Genomic DNA, 26,909 nt, shown 5'->3' with positions numbered 1-26,909 from the left:
GGGAGGAGCGAAGAGCACACAGGTCAGTGAATGGAGGAGAGAAGAGCACACAGGTCAGTGAGGGGAGGAGCGCAGAGCACACAGGTCAGTGAGGGGGTGAGCGCAGAGCACACAGGTCAGTAAGGGGAGGAGCGAAGAGCACACAGGTCAGTGAGGGGAGGAGCGAAGAGCACACAGGTCAGTGAGGGGTGGAGCGAAGAGCACACAGGTCAGTGAGGGGAGGAGCGAAGAGCACACAGGTCAGTGAGGGGAGGAGCGAAGAGCACACATGTCAGTGAGGGGAGGAGCGCACAGCACACATGTCAGTGAGGGGAGGAGCGCAGAGCACACAGGTCAGTGAGGGGGTGAGCGCAGAGCACACAGGTCAGTGAGGGGGTGAGCGCAGAGCACACAGGTCAGTGAGGGGGTGAGCGCAGAGCACACAGGTCAGTGAGGGGGTGAGCGAAGAGCACACAGGTCAGTGAGGGGAGGAGCGAAGAGCTCACAGGTCAGTGAGGGGGTGAGCGCAGAGCACACAGGTCAGTGAGGGGAGACACAGGTCAGTGAGGGGAGGAGCGCACAGCACACAGGTCAGTGAGGGGAGGAGCGCACAGCACACAGGTCAGTGAGGGGAGGAGCGCACAGCACACAGGTCAGTGAGGGGGTGAGCGCAGAGCACACAGGTCAGTGAGGGGGTGAGCGAAGAGCACACAGGTCAGTGAGGGGAGGAGCGAAGAGCTCACAGGTCAGTGAGGGGGTGAGCGCAGAGCACACAGGTCAGTGAGGGGAGACACAGGTCAGTGAGGGGAGGAGCGCACAGCACACAGGTCAGTGAGGGGAGGAGCGCACAGCACACAGGTCAGTGAGGGGAGGAGCGCACAGCACACAGGTCAGTGAGGGGGTGAGCGCAGAGCACATAGGTTAGTGAGGGGGTAAGCGCAGAGCACACAGGTCAGTGAGGGGGTGAGAGAAGAGCACACAGGTCAGTGAGGGGAGGAGCGCAGAGCACACAGGTCAGTGAGGGGACGAGCACAGAGCAAACAGGTCAGTGAGGGGACGAGCACAGAGCAAAGAGCACACAGGTCAGTGAGGGGAGGAGAAGAGCAGAGCACACAGGTCAGTGAGGGGGTGAGAGAAGAGCACACAGGTCAGTGAGGGGAGGAGCGCAGAGCATACAGGTCAGTGAGGGGACGAGCACAGAGCACACAGGTCAGTGAGGGGAGGAGCACAGAGCACACAGGTCAGTGAGGGGAGGAGCGAAGAGCACACAGGTCAGTGAAGGGAGGAGAGAAGAGCACACAGGTCAGTGAGGGGGTGAGCGCAGAGCACACAGGTCAGTGAGGGGGTGAGCGCAGAGCACACAGGTCAGTGAGGGGGTGAGCGAAGAGCACACAGGTCAGTGAGGGGAGGAGCGCAGAGCACACAGGTCAGTGAGGGGGTGAGCGAAGAGCACACAGGTTAGTGAGGGGAGGAGAAGAGAAGAGCACACAGGTCAGTGAGGGGAGGAGCGAAGAGCACACAGGTCAGTGACGGGGTGAGCGCAGAGCACACAGGTCAGTGAGGGGGTGAGCGAAGAGCACACAGGTCAGTGAGGGGAGGAGAAGAGCAGAGCACACAGGTCAGTGAGGTGGTGAGCGCAGAGCACACAGGTCAGTGAGGGGAGGAGAAGAGCAGAGCACACAGGTCAGTGAGGGGGTGAGAGAAGAGCACACAGGTCAGTGAGGGGAGGAGAAGAGCAGAGCACACAGGTCAGTGAGGGATGGAGCACAGAGCACACAGATTAGTGAGGGAGAAGGGAATGCAGAGCACACAGATTAGTGAGGGAGAAGGGAATGCAGAGCACACAGATTAGTGAGGGAGAAGGGAATGCAGAGCATACAGATTAGTGAGGGAGAAGGGAATGCAGAGCACACAGATTAGTGAGGGAGAAGGGAATGCAGAGCACACAGAGTAGTGAGGGAGAAGGGAGCGCAGAGCACACAGATTAGTGAGGGAGAAGGGAGCGCAGAGCACACAGATTAGTGAGGGAGAAGGGAGCGCAGAGCACACAGATTAGTGAGGGAGAAGGGAATGCAGAGCACACAGATTAGTGAGGGAGAAGGGAATGCAGAGCACACAGATTAGTGAGGGAGAAGGGAGCGCAGAGCACACAGATTAGTGAGGGAGAAGGGAATGCAGAGCACACAGATTAGTGAGGGAGAAGGGAATGCAGAGCACACAGATTAGTGAGGGAGAAGGGAGCGCAGAGCACACAGATTAGTGAGGGAGAAGGGAGCGCAGAGCACACAGGTCAGGGAGGGGAGCACAGTGCGGAGAGTTTAGCGTGGATCACCTCCAGAATGTCGCGGATCTCACAGGTGTTCTCCAGAGTCTCAAGCTTGAGGTGAGCCGTCCCAACCACACGGTCTGATTTAAAGAGCCCCCTAGAAACATCAGGCAGAAAAAGCAGCTCTGTTACCTATTAATATACCATCTGCTGCAATTTCCCCACAGCACATAATGGGGGATGCGGTCAAGATCTCGCCGGACGGAATCCCGGCGGTCGGAATACCGACACCGGAATCCCGACCGGCACAATCCCGACATATTCTTCCTCTGTGGTTGTCCGCGACACCCATAGAGGGAGAATAAATGTGTGCCGAGCGTAGCGAGGCACCGTGCCCGCAGCGTGGCGAGTTTGCAAGGGGCTGCATTGCGCTCGCCTCCCTTTCCGGATTGTGCCGGTCGGGATTCCGGTGTCGGTATTCCGAGCGCCGGGATCCAGTCCGGCGGTATCTCGTACTGATCCCCATAATGCCCCTCAGTTACCCTTTCTGGATGACCTCCAATTTAATCCCTTTTGCCTGTATGGCTCTCTTCAGGCCGCGGTGATTGCGATTTATCTGTAGATTGAACTTCTCCTTATACACTGGGGACAGAGAGGGGGATAGTACATGAGACCTTGGCCGACAGAACCGTGATATCACCACAATACACCACTGACGCCACCACACCTGGAGAGTTGGTTCCCTTCAGCACATTGGTTTTGTCTCTCTGAGCTTCCTCCTGCAACAGGAAAACAGGGCATTACATAGGGACCCCGCTGTTCAAGCTAGATCAGGCTTACTATGGGGAGACAGCGAGCACTTTGTGATGCACTGAGGAGGGCTGGCTATAGGCAGGTGACTGCACAGTCCTATCTCCCTGTAGACAGAGCTGCAGTAAAGTTATCTGCTGGATACATTCTGTGGAGAATGCATCTAGCAACATTGGGAAGCCAGGGTTATATTATCATTATTAAAAAGGGGACTTATCTAAGCGGCACATTTTACCTTCCAGAGACACTATGTTCACTCGCATCCTGGGAGATAATATCCTAACTGGCTTTATGTGAGCCGCTCAGGTACAACAACAAAAGGAAGAGTAAGGGGGAAGGACGCCCAGATAAATGAATGCAGGCAGCCACTCTCCTCTCTTGTCTTACCAGACTGGGATAAGCAAATTCAAATCGCACAAAAGTATCCATGTCGCTGGGAGATGACCCTGCAAGCACAGCAGTGTATAAGAGGGGGATCACGGAGGAGAATAAACACAGAGAGAATGACAGGAGAGGCGGCTGGATCTACCTGCGGGTGTGGGTAAATTCACCGCTTTCTTCACGTAGAGCACAAGATCCGTATTGGTCAGATCTGGAAAGATCCTGCAGGAGACAGACAGGGGTCAGGGTGCAACGGGGAGGCCAGGTACAAAAGCAGCTCAACTTACAGACTTAGGGGGACATTTACTAAGCAGTGATAAGAACGGAGAAGTGAGCCAGTGGAGAAATTTCCCCATCAACCAATCAGCAGCTCTGTATCATTCTATAGTATGCAAATTATAGATGTTACTTCAGTGCTGATTGGTTGCCATGGGCAACTTCTCCACTGGCTTACTTCTCCGCTTAGTAAATGTACCCCTTACTCACTTCACAACGCTGATCGTCCGCTCCTCATAGTGGCAGCGAGGCACCGGGAGACCCCGTAAGTGAGCCTGTTTCACCATCTCGATGTATTTCATGCATTCCTCTGCTAACTTCTCATACCTATTCAGTAGGGAGAGAGAGAGGGAGATGGAAACAAGAAAGGAGATAGAGAGTTGGAGAAGAGGAAGTGGGTCAGCGGGGGGGAAGCATAAACATAGGAGACAGGAATGGGTGTACTCTGAGACAGAGAAGAGAAAGACATGAGATGGCAGGATCTCTACCCATAACAGAGAAGAGAAAGAGAGAGACAAGCGATGGAGAACTGCAGAACAGAGACAGAAGCAGCTCAGTTACATACGTTATATCATCAATCAGGAAAGGAAATGGAAACATATACAGGAACAACAGGGCGAGATGTACAGACAGCACTCACTTTGTGGTCTCTGTGATATTTCCCAGGTGGGTAAATTGCTGAGAAGACGTCATACACATCTGACAGATGAGGAGATATGATCAAGTCATTGCATCAACAGAATGACTGTAACTAATACAAAACTGTGTGTTTGGCTAGCAGTACACCCCCCGGGGACGCACATGGGGTGATCAGATTAGGAGGACGGGTAACTGCAAACTATCCGGGCAGAGAGGTGTCTGCATTTTACTCATTGCACAGAAAGATCTATAATGAGTGACTGTCAAAGTGGTGATAAAGAGGAAAACATTCTCCAACACTGACAACTAATGACAGCCACACTCCAGTCCAAACACGCAGATATAAAATAGAGTTAAAAATAGAAGTAAAATATAATAATGGGACAATCACATATTTTTCTTAATTACAGATGGAAAGTAGATGTGCATGCAGTACACCACTGATCAGAAGGGGGCGGTAGAGGTCTGTACATCTGCAGATATGTACCAAAGACAGATCCTAGCCAGGTTATCACTTTTCCCTAAGGCTCATAAAAAGTGGCTCTAATACATGCAACATACTTGACAGATCAGAAATGCCAGGTAATGTGTGTCATGTGACGGAGTATGGTGGTCCTTAGAAAAAAGTGTAGTTCTACCCCTGCTCAGTCTGTGACACTCCCCCCGGCCCACACGCGGTCCTGACCTGATCGACTTTATCACAAGACTTCAGGTCAAGGCCTCCCGCAAGATCACCCCACTCACATTCTGAAATACTCTGTGATGCTGTTCATATTCTCAGGATCTGATTACAGGCTACAAGCTTTAAATGGTGGGCATGAAAACACCCCAAGACATATTTGGGCCTCTTTAATAATATAATGCCAAAAGGCTCAATGTCCAAGAGCACATTATACGCCAATCCCAATATGGCCGCCTACCTCGTGCTGGTTTTTGAGCTGTTCCATCAGCTTGTTATATTTGTCGCTGCTCTGGGCGGGGATGCTTCCTCTATGCTGCTGCTCCAGATTAAAGTCTTCTTGGTTTACCGGGGCTGGTGGGACCTGTATGGCAGCGTGAAGAGTCAGCTCACTCGCGAAGAGGAGGTTACACCTGGCGTCACCACCGCTCATTCAGCTTTCATGTTTACCTTAGTAATATCTACAGGCAGTCCGCCTCGTGCAGCCTCTATCATAGGGTCCAGGCCTTTGGACTGCCTCAAGTACATTTTGGCTCCTTCCATGTCCCGGTGTTGTTTAGAGCGGAGGGCGGCAGCCATTAGCTGCTTCCTTCTCCCTTCCAGGAACTGAAGCTGTTGGGCGGCTGCACAAGATGGTGGATGAGAAAGAGAAGGATTGTGGGAAATAGGCCATCAGGAGCAGGAAGAGTGGTGTATAAATAAGAAAATATTGGACACAAACCTTTCCCAGACAATTTGGGGCTCTTGGAGGGAGACGTCTTGGGTGCTGCTGGCTGCGGCTGTGATGGTAGTCCTGCACAAGGGGCAGGCTGTAAGGAAAAATGACACAATAGAGCTAAAAGCTGCTCATAGGGAAGCTGTTGTTTACAGACTGCCGTCAGCCATTTTGTGAGCTAACACCTATTCAATTAGTGACATCACCCATTAACCAGTGAATAGATAGTGGTCGGTCATCAATACTGGCTCATCTGCACAAAATGGCTCCCGCATAAAAATGTAATCCTACTGGAACATTACTGAAAGCCAAAGCAAGGGAAAAGGTTCTGTAATTCACAACAGATAAAGAATACACTAACCACTGATATTTATTTCTGCCTAATACAATAGAATTTATATGCTAGATAAGCCTCAGTCCAGGACATGAACAGAGCATAGGAGCTGCGTCTTTGGACAAATTGCCCGCTATTGGCCTTACACTCCTGGACCTAGTCATAGAAGATATACCACAGCACCTCATTACCTCACACATCCACTACTGTTCAATTTATTTATCAATGATCTAGGAATAGGCTTGGAAAGCACAGTGTCAATCTTTGCAGATGATACTAAACTGTGTAAGGTAATTAATTCAGAAAGCGATGTGGAGTCTCTACAGAATTACTTATTTAAACTTGAAACCTGGGCGTCTAAATGGGGAATGAGGTTCAATATAGAAAAATGCAAAGTTATGCATTTTGGGACAAAATACATTTGCATCCTACACTCTAAATAGGGAAATTATAGGGGTAACTGATGTGGAAAAAGATTTGGGGGTGCTCATACATAATAGGCTTAATAACACAATGTCAAAATGCTGCAAAAAAGGCAAGTAAAGTGCTAGCATGCATAAAACAGGGCATTGAGACAAGGGATGAGAGTGTAATCCTAACACTGTACGTCCGCACCTGGAATATTGTGTTCAATTTTGGGCACCATATTATAAAAAAAGATATCGGGGAACTAGAAATAGTTCAAAGGCGAGCTACTAAATTGATTGAAGGGTTATTGACACTGGAGTACAAGGAAAGGCTTGCTAGGTTAAATATGTATACACTGGAAAAGAGGCGTCTAAGAGGAGACATTATTAATATCTTCAAATATGTAAAGGGTCATTACAAGGAGTTAGCAGGGGATTTGTTTATTAAAAGAACTCTGTATAGGACACGTGGGCACTCGCTGAGGCTAGAGGAGAGAAAATTCTTTACAAAACATAGGAAAGGGTTCTTCACCGTAAGGGCAATAAGGATTTGGAACTCCCTGCCGGAGAAGATAATAATGGCAGAATCTGTAAATGCATTTAAAAACTGATTGGACAAATTTCTAACTGGAAAAAGTATGTAGGGTTATAGCATTTAAAATAGTGACATTAATAACTGGGAGTGGTAAGAATCATAGTTGTCAATTTGTACTAAACCATTTCTTCAGCAAGCGCATTATAATATGAACAGCTTAACAAAGAATACAGGTTGAACCCGATGGACATTTTGCCTCTTTTCAACCTCACTAACTATGTAACATCCCATCATTACATCACACACCTCTCACGCCTTTAGTCCCCATCTCCAACACTATTACACGGCCGAGAGGATATCAAACCTCAGTTAGACTGATATGAGATTTCTGAGAGGTAAAACAAGGATTAAGGGGGAAGAGAAGGCACATAATGGAACTTTAAGAAGTGACTTACTAGCAGCATCACAGAAACGGTGTTAAACCCTATAATCAGAATTATTTTTGTAAATCATTCCTTAATAATTACATTAGACAACTATAAAGAAAAAAACAGAAAAACAAATATGGGATGAGAGCCCCTCTAAAGAAAATGTATGCAGGTGTGAGGCACGGAGATCAGGTTGCTTTAATATAAATCAGGGAGTTTAGGTTGACTGGCAGGCCGTACCTTCTGCAAACCTTCATCATCGTCGTCATCATCATCATCTCCTCCCCCATCCTGCTGATTGGCCAGCTTCATGGCCGACTCCAATACACCAACCAGACTTTGCTCTTGCGGAACTTCGCTTGTTCCCTGGATTGGGGGAAAACCTAAAAAGGGATAGTGGTTATGTGTACAGTGAAGGAGAGGCACCGGTGCACTGGGCATGTTCGACACCCCCTTGCCATCCCCTTGATTTCTATAGCAATGAGGGACATCAGATCCGAGGTGTGTGACAGGAAGGCCGAGTCCTGCTGGATAGGATGGAGAGTCAGGGAATAGGGGTAACCTGTGTGACGGGGAGAGCCCGTGAGAGGCTCTGGTGCACTGGGCAAGTAAGACCCCCTCCCCCCCATGCCGCCCCACCTGGATTATGCCACCCCCTATATCGCTGTGATCAGGGGTATGGGACTGAGCTCGCCTCCTAACTATCCCACTCTCTGATTCACCAGACCTTTCCCAGTTGAGGGCAGATCCTTTGCCCATACAGACCTGGTGGCACGGGCAATTCTGCCAGATTGACTTGTTTCCCAGCCTTGTGGCTCCGGATGGCATCTTGGTATTGCTACGAGAAGTAGAACAAGCTCATTATACGTACAGCCAATATCACAACACAAAGCAATGTGCCCACATCTCATGGCTGTCACAGAGCTCTCAGTGTATAAACACACAGTAATCACAGGTGTGGCCCAGACTCCTGCTCTCACCTTCACAATGCGTTCATGCATCCGCGCCTTGCGGTCGTCTCCCTTCCCCTTCGCCTGCTCGGCGGCACTGCGGTACCGCTCCATCCGCTGCTGCAGAGCTTCCAGTGTGTCTTTAGGAGGAGCGGCTGCAGGCGGAGGGTGATGCACTGTTTATAGGAAAGAAAAATTATTTAAATGCTCTGAACCTGCTGTAATAACACATAACACTGATATGCTAGCCCAACAGTACCACAGGATGGCCAGCAGAGGGGGCACAAAACTTACCAGGGGAGGAGGCAGGTTCTGTGTTCACTGGAGACTGGGGAGCCAACGTCTTATTTGGAGTCAGCTGATCTGTTGTAGAACGCACACTTGCATGTTATACGTATATCAAAATACTGAATGCTGTGTGTTTGTAAAGAGGAGTATGTGTCACTCATGCACTAGAGAGAGGGAGATCTCGGCCTCCTCACATAGGTTTATACTGCCATAAGGTCCAACAAAGAGCTGTGACTCCAATCAAGAGCTTCTCACCTGGCGATGGAGGGAGGCTGTTCAAATCCATGGTCTGTCCGGAATCCAGAGAGGACAGCATGGGTTCCAGAGACTGCAAGAGGGAAAGGAGAGTGAGTACAATGACAGGGTAGAGACAGGGCCTGCAGGCCGGGGCCTGCTCATACTGATAGCACTGGTGGTCACCTTGGCAATACGGTAATACTTGCTGGCCAGCTCAGAGTCTCCTTGCTGCTTGGCCTGTAGAGCTGCCAGTTTGTACTCCCTCTGCCGCTCCAGGACTCGAGCCTTGCTTCCATCGGAACCTGCAATGACAGACATCACCCGACTCAGAGGTAAACAAGGAGGTGACAGACATCACGTTTCCCACATCTGTGACACAAGTGCACGGTTCCAGCTACCTGGGCTAGGAGTGGCTGGAGCAGAGGAACGGACCGGTGCCGCTGTGGAGGTCACAGCTTGGGGAAGACTCTGAGGCTTTGCAGGCACCAGGGGAGGGGTTTTGATGGCTGGAGACGCCTGGTGGACTACGCCGTTCACCGCAGGTTTGGGATCCGTAGGAGGATCAGGGGTAATGATAACAGCAGGCATGGGTAGAGGAGTACTGGTGGCCTTCCCCACAGCCACAGAAGGGGGGATGTCCTCAGGAGACACAGACCCACCCTTCTTGGCAGTACGCAACAAGTCCTCCAGAGTCTGTTGGACAGAGAGCAGAAGTTGGGACATGGAAAAGAAGAAGAGGAAACATAGTAAAGACTGTGGACCAGCCTACCTTCACACCTCTCTCGTATCTCCTCACTTTGCTGGACTCTCCGGACTGTTTGGCATTCGTCAAAGCTTGTTTATAATTATCCAGGCGCTCTGTCAGTGTACTCTCCATGCCCGCTGCAGATAGGGTGGCCTGCGGGAAACAAGGAGTTAAGTCATCCTGGACCCCAGCTGCCCCATTCCCCATCCTGTTCTCCCTGGCATCTTACTCTTAAAACTGTACTAACACTTAGATATTATATTCGTCATGTATCTGGAGACTTAAAGCTCACCCTCTTTAAATACCCGCATAGGGAAGGAAGGGGATGGGTTTTGCAACGTGACCAAGAGGACCAATCACAGGCCATGCTCTCTTGACTGCAGCTTCAGATTGTTTCTCCTGCTCACACCCCCAACCTCGTTTTCCACCGTTCAGCTATTTTCCCCCCGGAGCTCCACCACCTGGGGAAGGCGGGAAGTCATTTTCTAGGTGAGAACTTCACATGCAGTCAATGCACACAAGCCAAACATGATTTTTCCATGTATGTGCAGTAAGGGGATGGTTTGCATGAGCAGAAACTCAGTTCAGTTGCCGGCGATGGAAGTTTACATTAAAAGGGGGTACAAGACATGGTGCTAAGTGGCTTTAAAATGAACCAGAGTATGAGAGAATGAAGATCTGGGAGATCCATTATGCTAAATGTAGCAGTTATTAATATATCACTTGCACACAGTGAAACAAAATTCATGAGACTGTATCCGTCAATACACTGGGGAGTGGACCCACCTCTGAGATACCCCCCCCAGTGTATGCATAGGCTAAATTCTGGTTCGGGACACTATGTGCAGGCAACAGGACCACATTTCGGAGAATGTAAATGGGGGCTCAGGGACCCCAATACCTGTGTAGGGGGCGATGTCATCCTCGGCTCCTCTTCTTCCTCCCCCAAGACTTCGTCCAACTCTGCCTGTAACATGTGGTAACAAAGCTGACAATTAGATTCTAGCTTACAGATCCTCCCCGCTGTGTTGGGATGGTAAAATGTCTTTATTACATCAACATCCTCACTGTTATTGTAGATCTTTGGTAAGTGGGAAACACCTTTTATTTTTTTAACGTCTGAAGCCCTTTCTCATAAAACAGGGACACTGAAACACCTAAAATACTTTGCTATATAAGGATTACTGGTTGCCTTGGTTACTGCCTAAGGATCACTGGTTGCCTTGGTTACAGCCTGTTGCTTGTCAACTTTTAATTATTGAGGTTTTCATCCTGTATCTTCTATTAAACCTGTACCATATCTCTGGCCTCTGTATATGCTTCTAAGCAAGGTCTTTAAATCATCCAGGCAAAGCTGGCTATTTTTCTGTTACCATAGATAAAACCTATATGTATCCGAAGCTGGAAACACAACACTACCAGGATGTTAGCATAGCTTTGGTGAAAAACACAGAACCCCCATAATAAACATGCAGTATTTAGTAAAAGTTGCTGAAAAGCAAGTACAAGCCAATAAATTAAGGTATCTGAAGGTGGACCCTTGTAATTACTCATTAAAACTTTTCTGTGGCCTCTCCCTAACATTGAGCACCCCCCTGTTCGTTCCATCTCTTACCAACAAATCTTCATCATTTTCCAGATCTCCCTCATCATCCTCGTCTTCAACATCTTGCATACAGAGAGCTGCCATCCGCTCCACATGTTCCATGGGGAGAGGGGCTGAAACGCGTCAGAAAGAAAACATTAAGTGACTGAAACGCGTTCATCTAGAAATCACACTGACAATGATGGAATAAGCATGAGGTTATTATGGGTGACCCAACTCTACATAACCCACATATAGAAATAATCAGATCATCAAATAAGCTCTTCTATAGTGGATTTAAATGCAAAAAAAATGGAGCGGACAATGCAGAAAGATAAAAGTAACTGAAAAAGTAAAGTATGATGAAAAGTTATGAACATGCAGTACGTGACTGGCCAGACGTTGGCAGGGCCTGTAAGACTGGTAAGCCTATTGCAGCTGGAGGGTAACATGTGCACTTTACAAATCCAAATACTTCTAGTACCCACTTTTTCCTTTGGGTTTTCCCTTGTTTGCTGCTCGGTTCCCCCCGGTGATAGCCAACAGCTCTGCTTCCAAATTTCCATCGTCGTCCGAGTCGCCACTGTCAGGAATACCACCCAGAAGGAACGGGGCCTGCTTGAAAGAAAGTGCAGAGTGAAAAAAAGGTTTTAAGTAGGTTATACTGCGGAATAACTGAGACAGAATAACTTTCCACCGGGAAAGGCACTAGATGAGGAGACACCAGTCCAGACCACGTGCAGACTGGGGCTTATTGCATAAAAAAGGGAAGTAGTTAGGTGACAATTACTACGTGGACAGAGTAATGCGGACACAGCACTAATACCTAATTAAATAATTTCAAAAGTGTCTGCATTGTAGCTCAGAACACGATGTTAAAGAATCACATTTAAACTTATAATGTACCATTAAAAATGCCTTAATTATTATGCCATCAGCAATAAACTACCCTCATAATAACTGTTGACACAGTCAATCATGCCACTCTCTCAATAAAATGCTACTATAACCCGAAACACCAAGAGAGGATCTGACTGGATTCTGGGGTTTATGTTGGTCCCCAGTGGGCGGCCACAAAATGGATGCAATCCCAGCATGCCTGTGAATTCAGTCAGCAGAGGACCAACGTCACTGTGTGGTCACCTGATCAGGCCACCTAGGGGTATATTTAATAAGAAGGAAGGGGGGGGGGGTAGTGTTCACTCTAGGCTGTTTTAGCAGGGCGCCGCGCCCTGCCCGTTTTTTAGCAGGCAAAACCCACCCTGCCCCTTTTGCGGCGCCCTGCTAGAACAGCCGCCCGCTTCCTGCCCTCCCAGCGTGTAAAGATGCCGTGCGCATGTGCGCGGCATCCATTCACGCATTGGGAGAAAGCTGGGGGAAGCCCAGCACCGACGGAGGTTCTGGGCACGCCCCCAAAAGTGACGTCGCCGGCCACAGACGCTCTCTATAGTAGCGTCTGTGGGCCGCGCGCACACATGCCCCCGGAGTCCGGCGCCTTGCCCTTTTTCACTGCTAGAGTGAACACTAGGGGGGGTTTAAGAAGTGGAGATGTTGCCCCTGGCAACCAGACTGTACATTTATCTAGCACCTTATAATAGGTAATAACAACAAACTGGATGTTATGGACAACATCTCCACTTCTAAAACCCTACAGATTAGTAAATATACCCCCTAATCTCATTGCCAGATCTATGCGCCTCGGCCACTCACAAAGGCTTGGTAGGACTTGCACATATAAATGAAACATCAATTACAGAACCACTAAACAAAAACAAGATAAACATTTACTGAGATAACCATTTCCCAAACTACCGGTCCCTTCCAGCAACTCCCTCCATTGTGCAACCTTACAGAAAGCAATGTATAGCCATTACTGGCTGCAGCCTGCCAAGTGACTGTGTGCAGAGCCTACCTTTCCGGTTACTAGACTGTCTGTATGACTCTTACGCAGCGTAAAACGGTGACCTTTGCAGACTGAGGCTCCCATTGGTCTTAATGTGAGAGACAGCATCTGCACACAGGCTTTCTTGGCCACGTACTGCACAATCATGTGAAATAATGGTATTTCAATAAAAGAAAAATGCTAATTTAAATAAAAAAATAAAAATAAATATTTGAATTTAAATGTTCTTTAGCAGCTGTAGTGTGATCGGGTTTAGTATGATATACCTACAATCAAAATCCCAATGGTCAAAATACCTATAACAACTGATCGATGGTCAAGATACTGACACGGTCAAAATCCCAACACTTAAAATACAGACAAAGTCAAAATACGGTCATTTAAAATGTCAACAGTTCAAAAAGTCCCAACAAAACCATGTCCATGTATTTTTCATCCTATCCACAAGCGTACCAGCCATGTTGGGCGCGCTACGAAGGTTACACTGTGGGAGATGAGCCATACATGGGCCAAATTAATGTATGGGAAAACTGACACGTGTGTAGTAGTATGCTATACCCTGCACAGAAAAATCCACGTGAAGTACACCCTGCCCACGGAGTGTGCGTCCCCACCATCACCGCACTGTGCAGCCAACTTAATACCACAGATCAGCAAGAGCACAGGAATTAGTTTGAGCTGATGGAGCCACTATGAATTGATGAACAGTGGCAGCAGGGTTAAACTTAAATGACGCTGAGCGGCTAACAGAGAATGGTTACCTCTGTTCCCGGGACCCCGCAACTCTCCTCTACCCTAATCACTGATGGTTTGATGCTCCGTAGTAGCTCTAACAAGTTACATTCATCAGTAATAGGAGCCTATACGGCAGCCAAAACCATGGCGGGAATACACCATAACACTGCCAGGTGTTGAGAAATGGAATATTTGAGGCTTGCTATATTGAAATACAGGTGAGCAAGCAATACAGCAGCAAATACCTGTCAGAGGCTGATACAACCATTGCCGTACCTGTGACTGAGGGGTCTATTCATGAAGCAGTGAAGAGAGTGGAGAAGTGAGTCTGTGGAGAAGTTGCCCATGGCAACCAATCAGCTGCTCCTTACAACTGTATGTAACAAAACCTTTTCTGTGTAACTGTAAAGTATGCAAATTAGAAATGTTACTTCAATGCTGATTGGTTGCCATGGGCAGCTTCTCCACTGGCTCACTTCTCCACTCTTTTCACTGCTTCATGAATAGACCCCTAAAGCGCTTGCTTGAATAGACTTTTTTCTAGAACTCTATTTCTAAATGTATTGATACAGTTACAAGTCAGTGGGCCTAATTCAGAGCTGATCGCTCGCTGGCAGTTTTTTGCAGTCCAGCGATCAGATAGTCGTCGCCTACGGTGGAGTGTATTTTAGCTGTGCAAGTGTGCGAACGCATGTGCAGCCAAGCTGTGCAAAAAAAACCTTTGTGCAGTTTCTGAGTTGTCCAGGACTTACTCAGCCGCAGCGATCACTTCAGCCTGTCCGGGTCCGGAATTGACGTCAGATACTCTCTCTAAGAACGCTTAGGCACGCCTGCGTTTTTCCAACCACTCCCTGAAAACAGTCAGTTGCCACCCACAAACGCCTCCTTCCTGTCAATCTCCTTGTGATCGGCTGTGCGAATGAATTCTTCGTAAAACCCATCGCACAGCAACGATCCACTTTGTACCTGTGCGACGCGCCTGCGCATTGCAGTGCATACGCAGTAGTGACCTGATCGCAGTGCTGCAAAAAACGCTAGCAAGTGATCAGGTCTGAATGAGGCCCAGTGTCCTGACCAGTGCACAGCAATATCTATTGATATTTTGTTTCTAGAGCGTTATATGTTCAATAATACATTGTTTTATATCTGTTCTATGTGTACCTATTAATTGTAGATTTTATGTAGCAATACAAATACATTTTATACGATTTATCGTGCATCATAGCATTTAATGTAACATGCATTGCGCAACCAACATTTTCTTGTTTAGAATTTGAAGGAATTATATTTTCCTCTTAATTGGCAGATGCAACTCATTGGTGGTCATTCCGAGTTGTTCGCTCGCTAGCTACTTTTAGCAGAAATGCAAACACAAAGCTGCCGCCCTCTGGGAGTGTATCTTAGCATAGCAGAATTGCTAATGAAAGATTAGCAATTCTGCTATTAAGTATTTCCTTGCAGTTTCTGAGTAGCTCCAGACCTACTCCTAGATTGCGATCACCTCAGTCCGTTTAGTTCCTGGTTTGGCGTCACAAACACGCCCTGCGTTCGGCCTGCCACTCCCCCGTTTCTCCAGCCACTCCTGCGTTTTCTGCTGGCACGCCTGCGTTTTTTAGCACACTCCCGGAAAACGCTCAGTTACCACCCAGAAACACCCACTTCCTGTCAATCATTCTCCGATCAACAGAGCGACTGAAAAGCTTAGTTCGCCCGTGAGTAAAATAGCATAGTTTTGTGTAAAATTGCTTAGCACGTGCGCCCTGCTGTGCATACGCATGCGCAGAACTGCCGGATTTTAGCCTATTAGCAATTCTGCTAAAAATAGCAGCGAGCGAACAACTCGGAATGACCACCATTACACGCAGGCTGCACTGAGAGCTCCACGGTCAGCAAAATCTCAGTTTCCATAGTGGGCGGGCAACTCTCTGCCACCACCAGGCTCCTGCAACCCCCTACTTCTGTGTATGTGTGGACACGCTGCTGCATCACCTCCTGGGTACTGTTGGCTAAGGTTGGTTAGTGGACCGCCCATACACACAGGCCTGGATAAAGCCTTGGGGGGGCCCGGGGCACTTAATATAGGGGGCCCGGGGGAGGGCGCATGCCTCCCAACAAGTCCGGGTAGACAGCATTTTGGGCCTAATTCAGAGCGGACTGTAGATGTGTGGAAAAACATCTACGATCACAATCTGAGGCCTGCGGTGTAATGCCCAGCACAGGGCTAGTCCGCTCCTCATGCCATACCTTACCCCCCCCCCCCGCCCTTCATCACACACCGGCGATGCTTTCGCACCTGGCAGGTAGCTCCCTGCCTATGCAGCCACTGCGGCCCGCCCCAGCAACGGTCCCCACCCCAACACCGCTTTTGGCATCTTGCTGTGTGCGCACACCACATAGGGCTTCAGCCTGCGAACGCTGCCAGGTCTGAATTAGGCCCTTTGTCCCTCCTGGAATGTGTCATGGTGGGAGGTGTGGATTGTGTATATTAGATTTAAACTAATAGTTAATAATAATTGGGTACTGTTTATACACTAGCTCCACCTAATTGAGAGACAAATATTGTATAACGTTTTCCTGTAGTGGAACAAAGACAACTTAAACAACCTTAAAATACACATAGAAAAATAAAATCTATAATTTAGCTTGCAAAAATGCAATAGCAGCAGCCTCTGTACTACTTACAGACTGGGACAGGACTCAGGAGGACTCCCTGTGTGTGTCTATCTCTAAACCCGAATACTCTCATTAGATAACAGGTTACAGAGGACCCTGACACCCAGGCAGGGAGAAGCTGGGATCCCTGGGTCACGTACAGCTCTCTCCCCGCTGCTATCTCTCCTCTGGGCAGGAACCTTCATTGGTATCCCATGAAACCTGATACTTCTGTCTCTCTGCCTGCAATGCATACTGTCTTGCTCACATTCTGGCAGCCTGGGTCTGCTGCTGCACAAGAGGGAGAGCTACTGATACTAGTTTCTCCGGCTCGGGGGCCCCCCTGACTTGTGCCAGGATAATTACCAAATCACTTTCTGCAGTTTTATTTTGATGCAGTTACATTTATATGAGTATAGTTACTCATTTTCTCATGCGGTTTAGATAATGCCCATAGATTTGTGAATATATTACATGTATTTGCTCCTTTGTGTTTGACGGTTTTATTAAATATATATTATTATTGTTATTTACCTATTACTAAGACTCAAGTGTTTCATTTTCTGGTTCAGTAAGAGCGGTATCCGGACTCCAGGTCGACACCACTTAGGGCGACACCTCTTAGATCGACACTGCAAATAGGTCGACACGTACAAAAGGTTGACACAGACAAGGCCGACAGGAAAAAAGGTCGACGTGTTTTTCACATTTTTTTTCTTCTTCATTTTTTAAACTTTTTCATACTTTACGATCCACGTGGACTACGATTGGAAAAAGTAACCTGTGCCGAGCGCGGCGGTAATGGAGCAATGCACCTTGCCCGAAGTTCACTCGCCATGCGAGGGGACACGGTACACTAATTGGGGTTCCCGGTCACATTACGAAGAAAACGACACCGAAAACACATTTAAAAAAAACCATGTCGACCCTTTTTCCTGTCGACCTTGTGCATGTCGACCTTTTGTCCGTGTCGACCAATTTGCAGTGTCGACCTGATGGTGTCGACCCTGAATCCCAGATCCGTAAGAGCGTGGCTACAGTGTTGGTGTTCCTGTTCTTACACTTGATTACTTAGGGACGTGGCACACTTCCACTGGCCGCTGCTGGAATATAAAACTATTTTCTGAGCACATCTGGGATCTGAATGTATTAAGGTTTTCTGTCCGTAACCAGGTGACAATTGTACACAGCTGACCACAAGAGGTGACGTACGCCATTTCTTTCTGATAAATGACTATATAAATGCACTTTATCTCTCTCTGGTGATGCTAGAAGGTGGATATACACAACACATAAGACAGTAAGAGGTAGTAAGACACACAGGTAGGTAGACACGGAAGACACAGTGAGAGGCAAGGGGCACACAGGTAGACAGACAGAGACAGGTAGGTAGACACAGATTACAGTGTCAGGTAGGAGGCACACGGGTAGGGTGACACAGGAGATACAGGGACTCGTAAGAGAAACAAACAAAAGGTAGACACAGTGAGAGGTAGGAAGCACAAAGGTAAGTGCAGAGTGATACGTAGGAGGCCCACAAGTAGGTAGACACTGGGGACACAGTGACAGGTATGAGGCACACAGGTAAGTAGACACTGAGGACACAGAGACAGGTAGGGTGAACAAAGGTAAGTAGACACTCAGGACACAGTGACAGGTAGGAGGCCCTCAGGTAGGTATACAAAAATAACAGTAACAAGATGCACACAGGTAAGTAGACAAAGAGGACACAGTGACAGGTAGGATACAGATAAGTAGACACAGGACACGGTGACAGGTTTGGAGGACACAGGTAAGTAGACACTGAGTACACAGTAACAGGTAGGAGGACCACAGGTAGGTATACAAAAATACCAGTAACAGGAGGCACACAGGTAAGTAGACACTGAGGACACAGTGACAGATAGCACACAGGCAACATGGTGACTGGTAGGAGGCACACAATGAAAGGTAGAAGGCACACAAGTAGGTAGACACAGATAACTGAAAGGTAGCAGACACACATGTAGGTAGGCACAGGACACAGTGAGAGGTAGGAGGGACACAGGTAAGCAGACACTGATGACACAGTAAAAGGTAGGAGGCACACAGGTTGGTAGACACTGATGACGCAAAGACAGGTAGGAGGCACACAGGTAAGTAAACACAGGTGACATGGTGACTGGTAGGAGGCCCACAGGTTGGGAGACACTGATGACGCAAAGACAGGTAGGAGGCACACAGGTAAGTAAACACAGGTGACATGGTGACTGGTAGGAGGCCCACAGGTTGGGAGACACTGATGACACAGAGACAATTAGGAGGCACACAGGTAAGTAGACATAGGTGACATATAGGAGGCACACAGGTAGGTAGACACAGATAACAGTGTCAGGTAGGAGGCACACAAGAAGGTACACAGATGGCGACTGGTAGGAGGCACACATGTGGGCAGGCACAGTGACTAAGGAGGGACACAGGTAGGTAGACACAGGACACAGTGACTGGTAGGAGGCACATAGGTAGGATGTACACAGGTAGGTAGACACAGTGAGAGGTAGGAGGAACACAGGTAGGTAGACATGGTGAGAGGTAGGAGGCATGCTGGTAGACAGTGTCAGGTAGGTAGACACACTAATAGGTAGACACTGAAAGGTAGGAGGTACACAGTTAGGTAGACATGGTGAGAGGTGGGAGACACACAGGTAGGTACATGGTATAATGATGTGACAGGTAGGTACATGCTATAGTAATAAGAGTGACAGGTAGGTAAAGGATAAGACAGTGACAGGCAGGTGCAGGATAAGACTCAGGCAGGTAGGTACCCTATAAGACAGTGACAGATAGGTGCAGGATAAGACCCGGGCAAGTAGGTACAGGATAATACAGTGACAGGTAGGTACAGGATAATACAGTAATAGGTAGGTACAGGATAAGAACCGGGTAGGTAGGTACAGGATAATACCCGGGCAGGTAGGTGCAGGATAATACAGTAATAGGTAGGAGCAGGATAAGACCCGAGTAGGTAGGTACAGGATAATACAGTAACAGGTAGGTACAGGATAAGAAACGGGCAGGTAGGTACAGGATAAGACCCGGGCAGGTATGTACAGGATAAGACAGTGATAGGTAGGTACAGGATAAGACTCGGGCAGGTAGGCACAAGATAATAAAGTGACAGGTAAATACAGGATAAGACAGTGACAGGTAGGTACAGGATAAGAAAGTGATAGGTAAGTACAGGATAAGACAGTGATAGGTAGGTACAGGATAAGACTCGGGCAGGTAGGTACAGGATAATACAGTGACAGGTAGGTACAGGATAATACAGTGACAGGTAGGTACAGGATAAGACAGTGACAGGTAGGTACAGGATAAGACAGTGACAGGTAGGTACAGGATAAGACAGTGACAGGTAGGTACAGGATAAGACCCAGCCAGGTAGGTGCAGGATAATACAGTAACAGGTAGGTACAGGATAAGACCCGGCCAGGTAGGTGCAAGATAATACAGTAACAGTTAGGAGCAGGATAAGACCCGGGTAGGTAGGTACAGGATAATACAGCGACAGGTAGGTACAGGACAAGACCTGGGCAGGAAGGTACAGGATAAGACAGTGACAGGTAGGTACAGGATAAGACCTGGTCAGGTAGGTGCAGGATAATACAGTAACAGGTAGGTACAGGATAAGACCCGGGCAGGTAGATACAGGATAAGACAGTGATAGGTAGGTACAGGATAAGACTCGGCAGGTAGGTACAGAATAAGACAGTGACAGGTAGGTACAGGATAAGACCCGGCCAGGTAGGTGCAGGATAATACAGTAACAGGTAGGTACAGGATAAGACCCGGGCAGGTAGGTACAGGATAATACAGTGACAGGTAGGTACAGGATAAGACCCTGACAGGTATGTACAGGACAAGACCTGGCCAGGTAGGTGCAGGATAATTAAGTAACAGGTAGGAGCAGGATAAGACCCGGGTAGGTAGGTACAGGATAATACAGCGACGGGTAGGTACAGGATAAGACAGTGACAGGTAGGTACAGGATAAGACCTGGTCAGGTAGGTGCAGGATAAGACTCAGGCAGGTAGGTACCCTATAAGACAGTGACAGATAGGTGCAGGATAAGACCCGGGCAAGTAGGTACAAGATAATACAGTGACAGGTAGGTACAGGATAATACAGTAATAGGTAGGTACAGGATAAGACCCGGCCAGGTAGGTGCAGGATAATACAGTAACAGGTAGGTGCAGGATAATACAGTAACAGGTAGGTACAGGATAAGACCCGGGCAGGTAGATACAGGATAAGACAGTGATAGGTAGGTACAGGATAAGACTCGGCAGGTAGGTACAGGATAAGACAGTGACAGGTAGGTACAGGATAAGACCCGGCCAGGTAGGTGCAGGATAATACAGTAACAGGTAGGTGCAGGATAATACAGTAACAGGTAGGTACAGGATAAGACCCGGGCAGGTAGATACAGGATAAGACAGTGATAGGTAGGTACAGGATAAGACTCGGCAGGTAGGTACAGGATAAGACAGTGACAGGTAGGTACAGGATAAGACCCGGCCACGTAGGTGCAGGATAATACAGTAACAGGTAGGTACAGGATAAGACCCGGGCAGGTAGGTACAGGATAATACAGTGACAGGTAGGTACAGGATAAGACCCTGACAGGTATGTACAGGACAAGACCTGGCCAGGTAGGTGCAGGATAATTAAGTAACAGGTAGGAGCAGGATAAGACCCGGGTAGGTAGGTACAGGATAATACAGCGACGGGTAGGTACAGGATAAGACAGTGACAGGTAGGTACAGGATAAGACCTGGTCAGGTAGGTGCAGGATAAGACTCAGGCAGGTAGGTACCCTATAAGACAGTGACAGATAGGTGCAGGATAAGACCCGGGCAAGTAGGTACAGGATAATACAGTGACAGGTAGGTACAGGATAATACAGTAATAGGTAGGTACAGGATAAGAACCGGGTAGGTAGGTACAGGATAATAACCGGGCAGGTAGGTGCAGGATAATACAGTAATAGGTAGGAGCAGGATAAGACCCGGGTAGGTAGGTACAGGATAATACAGTAACAGGTAGGTACAGGATAAGAAACGGGCAGGTAGGTACAGGATAAGACCCGGGCAGGTATGTACAGGATAAGACAGTGATAGGTTGGTACAGGATAAGACTCGGGCAGGTAGGCACAAGATAATAAAGTGACAGGTAAATACAGGATAAGACAGTGACAGGTAGGTACAGGATAAGAAAGTGATAGGTAAGTACAGGATAAGACAGTGATAGGTAGGTACAGGATAAGACTCGGACAGGTAGGTACAGGATAATACAGTGAGAGGTAGGTACAGGATAATACAGTGAGAGGTAGGTACAGGATAAGACAGTGACAGGTACAGGATAAGACAGTGACAGGTAGGTACAGGATAAGACAGTGACAGGTAGGTACAGGATAAGACCCGGCCAGGTAGGTGCAGGATAATACAGTAACAGGTAGGTACAGGATAATACAGTAACAGGTAGGTACAGGATAAGACCCGGGCAGGTAGGTACAGGATAATACAGTGACAGGTAGGTACAGGATAAGACCCTGACAGGTATGTACAGGACAAGACCTGGCCAGGTAGGTGCAGGATAATTAAGTAACAGGTAGGAGCAGGATAAGACCCGGGTAGGTAGGTACAGGATAATACAGCGACGGGTAGGTACAGGATAAGACAGTGACAGGTAGGTACAGGATAAGACCTGGTCAGGTAGGTGCAGGATAATACAGTAACAGGTAGGTACAGGATAAGACCCGGGCAGGTAGGTACAGGATAAGACAGTGATAGGTAGGTACAGGATAAGACTCGGCAGGTAGGTACAGGATAAGACAGTGACAGGTAGGTACAGGATAAGACCCGGCCAGGTAGGTGCAGGATAATACAGTAACAGGTAGGTACAGGATAAGACCCGGGCAGGTAGGTACAGGATAATACAGTGACAGGTAGGTACAGGATAAGACCCTGACAGGTAGGTACAGGACAAGACCTGGGCAGGTAGGTACAGGATAAGACAGTGACAGGTAGGTACAGGATAAGACCTGGCCAGGTAGGTGCAGGATAATACAGTAACAGGTAGGTACAGGATAAGACCCGGGCAGGTAGGTACAGGATAAGACCCGGGCAGGTAGGTACAGGATAATAAAAAGTGACAGGTAGGTACAGGATAAGACAGTGACAGGCAGGTACAGGATAAGATAGTGACAGGCAGGTACAGGATAAGACAGTGACAGGTAGGTACAGGATAAGACCCGGCCAGGTAGGTGCAGGAGAATATAGTAACAGGTAGGTACAGGATAAGACCCGGCCAGGTAGGTGCAGGATAATACAGTAACAGGAAGGTACAGGATAAGACCTGGCCAGGTAGGTGCAGGATAATACAGTAACAGGTAGGTACAGGATAAGACCCGGGTAGGTAGGTACAGGATAAGACCCTGACAGGTAGGTACAGGATAAGACCCTGACAGGTAGGTACAGGATAAGACCCTGACAGGTAGGTACAGGATAAGACCCTGACAGGTAGGTACAGGATAAGACCCTGACAGGTAGGTACAGGATAAGACCCTGACAGGAAGGTACAGGATAAGACCCTGACAGGTAGGTACAGGATAAGACCCTGACAGGTAGGTACAGGATATGACCCTGACAGGTAGGTACAGGATAAGACCCTGACAGGTAGGTACAGGATAAGACAGTGATAGGTAGGTACAGGATAAGACCCGGGCAGGTAGGTACAGGATAATACAGTAACAGGTAGGTACAGGATAAGACCCGGGCAGGTAGGTACAGGATAACGCCCGAGAAGGTAGGTACAGGATAAGACAGTGACAGGTAGGTACAGGATAAGACAGTGACAGGTAGGTACAGGATAAGACAGTGACAGGCAGGTACAGGATAAGACCCGGCCAGGTAGGTGCAGGATAATACAGTGACAGGTAGGTAAAGGATAATACAGTGACAGGTAGGTACAGGATAAGACCCGGGCAGGTAGGTACAGGATAAGACAGTGATAGGTAGGTACAGGATAAGACTCGGCAGGTAGGTACAGGATAAGACAGTGACAGGTAGGTACAGGATAAGACCCGGCCAGGTAGGTGCAGGATAATACAGTAACAGGTAGGTACAGGATAAGACCCGGGCAGGTAGGTACAGGATAATACAGTGACAGGTAGGTACAGGATAAGACCCTGACAGGTATGTACAGGACAAGACCTGGCCAGGTAGGTGCAGGATAATTAAGTAACAGGTAGGAGCAGGATAAGACCCGGGTAGGTAGGTACAGGATAATACAGCGACGGGTAGGTACAGGATAAGACAGTGACAGGTAGGTACAGGATAAGACCTGGTCAGGTAGGTGCAGGATAATACAGTAACAGGTAGGTACAGGATAAGACCCGGGCAGGTAGGTACAGGATAAGACAGTGATAGGTAGGTACAGGATAAGACTCGGCAGGTAGGTACAGGATAAGACAGTGACAGGTAGGTACAGGATAAGACCCGGCCAGGTAGGTGCAGGATAATACAGTAACAGGTAGGTACAGGATAAGACCCGGGCAGGTAGGTACAGGATAATACAGTGACAGGTAGGTACAGGATAAGACCCTGACAGGTAGGTACAGGACAAGACCTGGGCAGGTAGGTACAGGATAAGACAGTGACAGGTAGGTACAGGATAAGACCTGGCCAGGTAGGTGCAGGATAATACAGTAACAGGTAGGTACAGGATAAGACCCGGGCAGGTAGGTACAGGATAAGACCCGGGCAGGTAGGTACAGGATAATAAAAAGTGACAGGTAGGTACAGGATAAGACCCTGACAGGTAGGTACAGGATATGACCCTGACAGGTAGGTACAGGATAAGACCCTGACAGGTAGGTACAGGATAAGACCCTGACAGGTAGGTACAGGATAAGACCCTGACAGGTAGGTACAGGATAAGACAGTGACAGGTAGGTACAGGATAAGACCCGGGCAGGTAGGTACAGGATAATACAGTAACAGGTAGGTACAGGATAAGACCCGGGCAGGTAGGTACAGGATAACGCCCGGGAAGGTAGGTACAGGATAATAAAGTGACAGGTAGGTACAGGATAAGACAGTGACAGGTAGGTACAGGATAAGACAGTGACAGGTAGGTACAGGATAAGACAGTGACAGGCAGGTACAGGATAAGACCCGGCCAGGTAGGTGCAGGATAATATAGTAACAGGTAGGTACAGGATAAGACCCGGGTAGGTAGGTACAGGATAATACAGTGACAGGTAGGTAAAGGATAATACAGTGACAGGTAGGTACAGGATAAGATCCGGGAAGGTAGGTACAGGATAAGACTCGGCAGGTAGGTACAGGAAAAGACAGTGACAGGCAGGTGCAGGATAAGACCCGGCCAGGTAGGTGCAGGATAATATAGTAACAGGTAGGTACAGGATAAGACGCTGGCAAGTAGGTGCACGATAATACCCAAACAGGTAGGTACAGGATAAGACCCGTGTAAGTGGATAGTTAGATGATACACAGTGACTCTCACCCCCTTCGCCGCCGGTCTCCCTCCTCTCCCCCCGCCCCGATCCTCTTTCCGTCCGCTCATCTTTAGGACCGAATAAACCGAGAGGATCAGCCGGCTACTTCCGCGTCCAACGTCACGTGACAGGTGCGGGACTACATCTCCCGGCAGCCCCTGCGGCACTCTCGCTGAAGTCCTGTTATCACGTGACCGGTGACGCGTCCCCGCCCTGGGCGGGAGAGAGAGAGAGAGAGATACGCTGACTGTGACAGTGACAGGACTCAGTGGAGAGTGAGTGAGAGAGATGCGAGGCTGGGGTTGATATAAATATATATTTCATTTTTTAGGTCCATAACTGGGGTGCTTTTTTAGATATTTCATGTATATCCAGAATTTTTGTAAGACATATAATCATATCATTATCTTTAGCCTTTATGTGGCGCCACAAGGTATCTGCAGCGCCCATTACACAGTACATAATCAAATGAGCAAACAAGAAAACAGCACTTACAGTACAAGACAATATAGGACAGGTATAGAAAACCCGGGGTTAGGTGCCATCAAAGCGAGTATGGAGTATAAGAATGTAAGTAAGACAAGGATTAGGCACATCAGGAAAGAAGTCCCTGCTCTTGCGAGCTTACAATCTAAAAGGTGAGGGGCTAACAGACCGGGGTGACACAGACGGGGTAGACAGTGAGCATAGACAAGAGGGTTAGGAGGAGATTTGGCTGGGGTTGGTGAAGAAGTGGGTCTTGAAAGCCCGTTTTAAGTTTTATGGAGCGTCTGAGGGGGAGAGGTAGAGAATTCCAGAGAAGTGGTGCAGCACGTGAAAAATCTTGGAGGTAGGAGTGGGAGGAAGTAATCGGAAGACAGGAGAGACGGCGTGCATTAGCAGAGCGAAGAGGACAGGTGGGAGAGTAAAGGGAGATAAGGTCAGAGATGTAGATGGGAGAGGAGTGGGTGAGGGCTTTGTAGGTGAGTGTGAGAAGCTTGAATTGGATTCTGAAAGGGAAGGGGAGCCAGTGAAGGGCTAGTAAGAGAGGGGATGTGGATGTAGTATGTTTGGTGGGGAAGATGAGATAGGCAGCAGCATTGGGGATAGATTGGAGTGGAGAGAGGTATTTATGAGGGAGGTCAGATAGGAGGAGATTACAGTAGTCCAATCTGGAGATGACCAGTGAGTGGATGAGGGTCTTAGTAGCGTCCTGGGTGAGAAAGGGTCTGATCCTGGAGATGTTTTTGAGATGGAAACGGCAGGTTTGTGAGAGGTGCTGAATGTGTGGTTTGAAGAAGAGGGAGGAGTTATACACCGCACTTGGGGGCTAGAGGAGATAGTAGTGCCATCAATAGATAATGAGATAACTCCAGGAGGGGTTAATACAACCTGTTTTGAAAACACTGAAAGTCTCTAAGTGCCGTTCCATGGTGGATAAGTATATTGGAGTGCCGGCAGATCTTGGAGAAATATATACACACACATAAGTGTCATACTACGTCACGTGTTCAGTGACATAACTCACTTCCCGTTAGGCAACACACAGGTGTACGCCCCGGGACGAGAAACCCCCCAGATGGGGAAGCGCACTGCTATCTCCAAAGTGGCTGAGATTGCAGCAGGAATCCGGTGCAGCGTTACGGTTTTTACCCATTCCCTCATAAACTTGTCTAATGGCATCCTCACCTTAAACATGTGCTATGCGGGCAAGAGGACAGATCCCCTTACACACTGTCTCATTCAGGAAGGGGTAATCAGTATATCCACATAGATGTGAGTGTATTATACTTGGGGCAGTATGTAAAATGCACCTTCCCAATCAG

General features: G+C 48.3%; 2 protein-coding genes across 8 annotated transcripts in view; one reads left to right on the top strand and one right to left on the bottom strand.

Annotated features, from left to right (window-relative positions):
- The window catches only part of CC2D1A (coiled-coil and C2 domain containing 1A), a 42,272-nt gene extending 16,994 nt beyond the window's left edge, over positions 1 to 25,278 (bottom strand). For 2 of the 3 annotated variants that reach the window (XM_063931109.1, XM_063931111.1), the window contains exons 1-22: positions 25,113 to 25,278; positions 11,743 to 11,872; positions 11,285 to 11,388; positions 10,571 to 10,636; positions 9,694 to 9,822; positions 9,323 to 9,617; positions 9,108 to 9,226; positions 8,943 to 9,015; positions 8,694 to 8,762; positions 8,430 to 8,575; positions 8,215 to 8,287; positions 7,690 to 7,832; positions 5,752 to 5,839; positions 5,481 to 5,653; positions 5,272 to 5,394; positions 4,353 to 4,411; positions 3,923 to 4,039; positions 3,585 to 3,658; positions 3,443 to 3,501; positions 2,973 to 3,024; positions 2,788 to 2,887; positions 2,312 to 2,402 (exon numbers count right to left, since the gene is read on the bottom strand). In XM_063931109.1, the coding sequence (XP_063787179.1) occupies positions 2,312 to 2,402; positions 2,788 to 2,887; positions 2,973 to 3,024; positions 3,443 to 3,501; positions 3,585 to 3,658; positions 3,923 to 4,039; positions 4,353 to 4,411; positions 5,272 to 5,394; positions 5,481 to 5,653; positions 5,752 to 5,839; positions 7,690 to 7,832; positions 8,215 to 8,287; positions 8,430 to 8,575; positions 8,694 to 8,762; positions 8,943 to 9,015; positions 9,108 to 9,226; positions 9,323 to 9,617; positions 9,694 to 9,822; positions 10,571 to 10,636; positions 11,285 to 11,388; positions 11,743 to 11,872; positions 25,113 to 25,172 (2,343 nt within the window). In that variant the 5' untranslated portion in view covers positions 25,173 to 25,278. The remainder of the gene's footprint in view (positions 1 to 2,311; positions 2,403 to 2,787; positions 2,888 to 2,972; positions 3,025 to 3,442; positions 3,502 to 3,584; positions 3,659 to 3,922; positions 4,040 to 4,352; positions 4,412 to 5,271; positions 5,395 to 5,480; positions 5,654 to 5,751; positions 5,840 to 7,689; positions 7,833 to 8,214; positions 8,288 to 8,429; positions 8,576 to 8,693; positions 8,763 to 8,942; positions 9,016 to 9,107; positions 9,227 to 9,322; positions 9,618 to 9,693; positions 9,823 to 10,570; positions 10,637 to 11,284; positions 11,389 to 11,742; positions 11,873 to 25,112) is intronic. The other variant, XM_063931110.1, reaches the window with a different exon arrangement.
- Positions 25,276 to 26,909, top strand: part of LOC134936181 (retinitis pigmentosa 1-like 1 protein) — a 77,701-nt gene continuing 76,067 nt past the window's right edge. For 3 of the 5 annotated variants that reach the window (XM_063931115.1, XM_063931113.1, XM_063931112.1), the window contains exon 1: positions 25,276 to 25,379. The gene's annotated coding sequence lies outside the window, so the exon portion shown is untranslated. The remainder of the gene's footprint in view (positions 25,380 to 26,909) is intronic. The other 2 variants (XM_063931114.1, XM_063931116.1) reach the window with 1 other exon arrangement.

The sequence above is a fragment of the Pseudophryne corroboree genome, chromosome 6 (assembly GCF_028390025.1).
Source record: "Pseudophryne corroboree isolate aPseCor3 chromosome 6, aPseCor3.hap2, whole genome shotgun sequence".
In the NCBI taxonomy this organism is placed as follows: domain Eukaryota; kingdom Metazoa; phylum Chordata; class Amphibia; order Anura; family Myobatrachidae; genus Pseudophryne; species Pseudophryne corroboree.
The sequence above is the reverse complement of the archived record's forward strand: the minus strand, read 5'-3'. Positions and strand labels throughout refer to the sequence as shown.